This window comes from Suricata suricatta, chromosome 12, assembly GCF_006229205.1.
Source record: "Suricata suricatta isolate VVHF042 chromosome 12, meerkat_22Aug2017_6uvM2_HiC, whole genome shotgun sequence".
Taxonomy (NCBI): Eukaryota; Metazoa; Chordata; class Mammalia; order Carnivora; family Herpestidae; genus Suricata; species Suricata suricatta.
The window spans coordinates 94,215,581-94,219,198 of NC_043711.1; the positions used below are offsets into that span (position 1 = coordinate 94,215,581).

A 3,618-nucleotide genomic window follows, 5' to 3' on the forward strand; every position below is an offset into this window, starting at 1 on the left:
TTGTCGCTGGCTCTAAACACTGGCCACAAATCATTCCAAATAACCAGTCCATCACCGTGCCTAAAAATCCTACCAGGACTCATTCTCAAATATTACGGAATGGAGTCTTTTGAAACCTGTAATTGAAAGACACAAGGATCTCTCCAAGAAAGACCTTGAGAGCATAAGCTCTGGAACGGGTTAGCTTGGAAGAAGACACTAAAAGAGAAGGCTCCCTGGTCTGAAATGACAGAACTGGGTGGAGGGGCCATGGCTCAGGGGGTTCCCAAGGGCGGTGGGCTTCAAGAGGAGGTACCCCAAGGGAGCCTTTCGTAGATGTCACTGTTTTCCAATGTGTGGGAAAGGAGGGAAAGACAGGAAGGAGGGAAGAGAAAATGATAAGAAGGGGGAGGTGAGGGGAAGGGAAGGAAGGAAGAAAGGAGGTAGGAAGGGAGGGAGAGGGAGGCAGGCACAGAAGAAGCCGAAGGTAGCAGGTCTGCAGAGCAAAGCTGGCCCAGGGAAGATTTCTCTGGTTGGGCAGGCGGGGGTCAGGAAGCCTTGTAAGGATGGCCGGGCACAGGCGGTGCTGTGAACCAGCTCACAGTCTGAGACAGGTCCAGGTACGCACGCGCAGAGTCTGTGCCGGCCTCTACTCTGATTGGCCCGTTTGCGGCAGCCTGGGTTCCGATTGGCCGAGAACCAGGCATGCGGTGAGTGGAACTCGGACCCCATCCCAGATTCCAGATCCCGGATCCCAGATCCCAGACCCCGGGGCACAGGGAAGAGTGGGAACCCTGGCATGACACCCAAGAGAAGGCAAGCAATGCCCGGGGAAATTGCCACATTTTCCACCATCGCAGCGAAACGGGAGCTCAGAATGGGAAATAAAAGTGAACGCAATATAAAGGCCGTTATTTCCACGGCCCGGCAGAGGCGCAGACCCACTGCGAAATCTTGGGTAGCCCTCACCATCTCCCCCTGCAAGAGAAAACCTATACTGCCCCCGTGTTAGAGGGGGAAACAGGTTCTGAAGGGTGACGTCACTGTTGGGGGAGCGGGGGGGGGGGTCTCTGACTCAAGGACTCCAACAGTATCCGTGGGAAACGTCCCCGTTGTGATCTTCAAAGCACGAGTTCATTACCCCCGCGACCCTGGCCACACCCCGCCCTGCCCCTCGCCACTAGTGTCAGCCCCAAAGGAACCCTCCACAGATCAGGATCTTTGTATTATAAACTGACTTTTAATAATAATAAAAAAAATCTATCATTACTTTAATGAGATCTGTACACTTTAAAGTAAACCAGTGCACAATGCCGTTGCCCCCAGGGGCCCTTCTCCATTTTCCCCCAGGGGGCTAAAGCCGGTCTTCGTCTGTATCCGTGCCCCCTGTGTCCAGCCACAAGCCCGCCTCTTGCCATCTCGGACGTGGTGGCAAGAGAGCGAAGGTGGCCCCTGGAGACCAAGATCCTGGTGGGGCTTCAAGTCTCTGGGGCAGGGAGGACAAGGGTGGAGAGACAGCCCCTCCGATCGGCCTCAGCTAGCGTGTCTCCCTGTTGGCACACAGACGTCAGAAGGGACAAACTCCTGAGGAGAGCCCAGTATGGGTCCCTGTGCCCAGGATGTGGCCAGAGTGACCTCCTGTCTCTCTGGCTGGCTGAGAAGTCCCAAGTGCCCTGCTCTGAGCTAACATCAAGAAAATAAGTTACAGAAGCACCACCCAGCGTTTCCCAGTGGCCCCGCCTACCTGCAAGACAGACACCTGCTGAGACAGCATCTCAAGTGGGGTCTTCAACCCCCTCCCAGCCCCCAGCTGGGTCTGAATGCCTCTCACACCCTGGCGGCGAGGCGTTAAAGGGAGCAGAGTAATCTGCACTAATACTGACCGGCTGCTGGAGAACTGAGGTGTGAGGAGGGGAAAAGAAGCCTAGTCAACACCTGTAAATGACACCTTAAGACCCTAAGATTAAAAAAAAAGGATGAAATACTGACAATTTTTTGTATTTTCAATAATTTAGTTTTTCTCTTTTTTAGTAGAAGTGGGAAAAGTCATCAACACTACCTTATGTTGGTCCCCTGTTAGACAATATTCCTTTCTTTGAAATTTAAAATGTCAAATATATAATTACACAACCCAGAAAAAAAAAATCTCGACAACACCAACGACGTAAAAACCCTAAAATAAACCGTAGAGATTTCACGCCATATAAATAAAGTCAGAGCAAATCTCGCGCCCAGGACTGATGGCTCCAGTTCCAATGGCGGTGACGTGAGAAGCTGGTGTGGCTCTCGAGGATCCTCTTGGTGACGGGTGTTGTGCCCTGTCCCTCTGTCTGTCCCGGCAGAGGCCCGGCTTTCCTGAGTCCACCGGGCACGTTAGTACAGGGTTAGGGGCGCACTGGCAGCTAAGGTGGGGAGGAGGAGGAGGAGACACGTGTGTCGCCTGGAATGTGGACTTGGATGGAAACCAGGGGTTTCGAAAGTGCAGGTTGAGCCATCCTGAGGGAGCTGGGGGCGCAGGCCTCCAGCAACAGCGCCGCGACGTCTCCCCCGTGTCCGGGGACTTGTGGGCAGGAGCCCAGGTCCCGGCTGCGCCCATCAGCGGGCTCCGTGGGTCCCCAGCACCCCTCGGCTTCCGGCAGAAGCGTGGGGAACACGCCAGCCCAGGGCCGATCGACCAGCTCATCCGAGAGCGGGAGCACTGCTTGTCACAGGAGGTGGAGACGCACAGGCTGGCAGACCCCGGAGCAGGGGGGGCTCGCGGCCGGCTCTGCAGGTGGCCGGGTGGCCCCCGCAGCTTCCCAAAGCGCGGCTCCGGCGGACGCAGCCGCGCACCTGGCGGCTGTGTCCAGGCTCAGAGGTCTCCATCCACCGGCGGCTGGCAGAGGCGGTAGAGCCTGGCATAGAGAGGGGAGGAGCTCGATGAGGAATGGCCCGGCAGGCCATTCTTTCTGGAACACATAGTCCACGCCAGGAAGTACAACTCCATAGGGATACAGAGGCGGTGGGAAACCCCCTCGCTGCTCGTGCTTCCCCCTCCCCCCGCTGTCTGGCCCCCTCTGGACCCGCAAGGCGTTTACAAATGCAGACACATGTGCACGTTCGGGTTTGGGTGTGAGGATATGAGTGTGGGTGCATGTGCACACGGTGGGGGGTGCGTGTGCACACAGTGGGGGTGCGTGTGCGCACGGTGGGGGTGTGCACTGCTCCACACTATCGGCAGCAAACTGGACACAGCGCTCTGCCCTTGGAGTGTTTTCACTCTGGCCCCCGGTTTCCTTCCCGTCTGCACTGGCAAGATTCTGGGCTTTAGCCTCAAGTAAGAAGGAGCCACTTGTGGGTCTCAAGCAGGAAACACTGGGTCAGATCTGCTATGAGACTGATGGCGGAAGGACCGGACAGGAGGCTGGCTGTGGTGACACAGGCAGGACAGAGGAGCAAGGCCACACGGTGGTCAGGAGCTTGGCCGCTAGGCCTCTGCTGCCCAGGTGCAGAGTCCCAGCCCCGCCACGTACTAGCTGCATGACCTCGGATGAGACACTTAACCTGTCTGTGCCTCAGTCTCCCCACCTGCCAACTGGGGAGAATGCTCACAAGGTTGATGTTTCGTAAAGAAACAAGACCGGTGCCTGGAGTGGTATT

The 3,618-nt window shown here is 56.5% G+C and overlaps 1 protein-coding gene across 1 annotated transcript in view; it reads right to left on the reverse strand.

Moving 5' to 3' along the window:
* Positions 1-1,961: 1,961 nt before the first annotated feature.
* Positions 1,962-3,618, reverse strand: part of PREX1 (phosphatidylinositol-3,4,5-trisphosphate dependent Rac exchange factor 1) — a 169,586-nt gene continuing 167,929 nt past the window's right edge. The window contains exon 40 of the mRNA XM_029917681.1: positions 1,962-2,873. Within this exon, the coding sequence (XP_029773541.1) occupies positions 2,831-2,873 (43 nt within the window). The 3' untranslated portion in view covers positions 1,962-2,830. The remainder of the gene's footprint in view (positions 2,874-3,618) is intronic.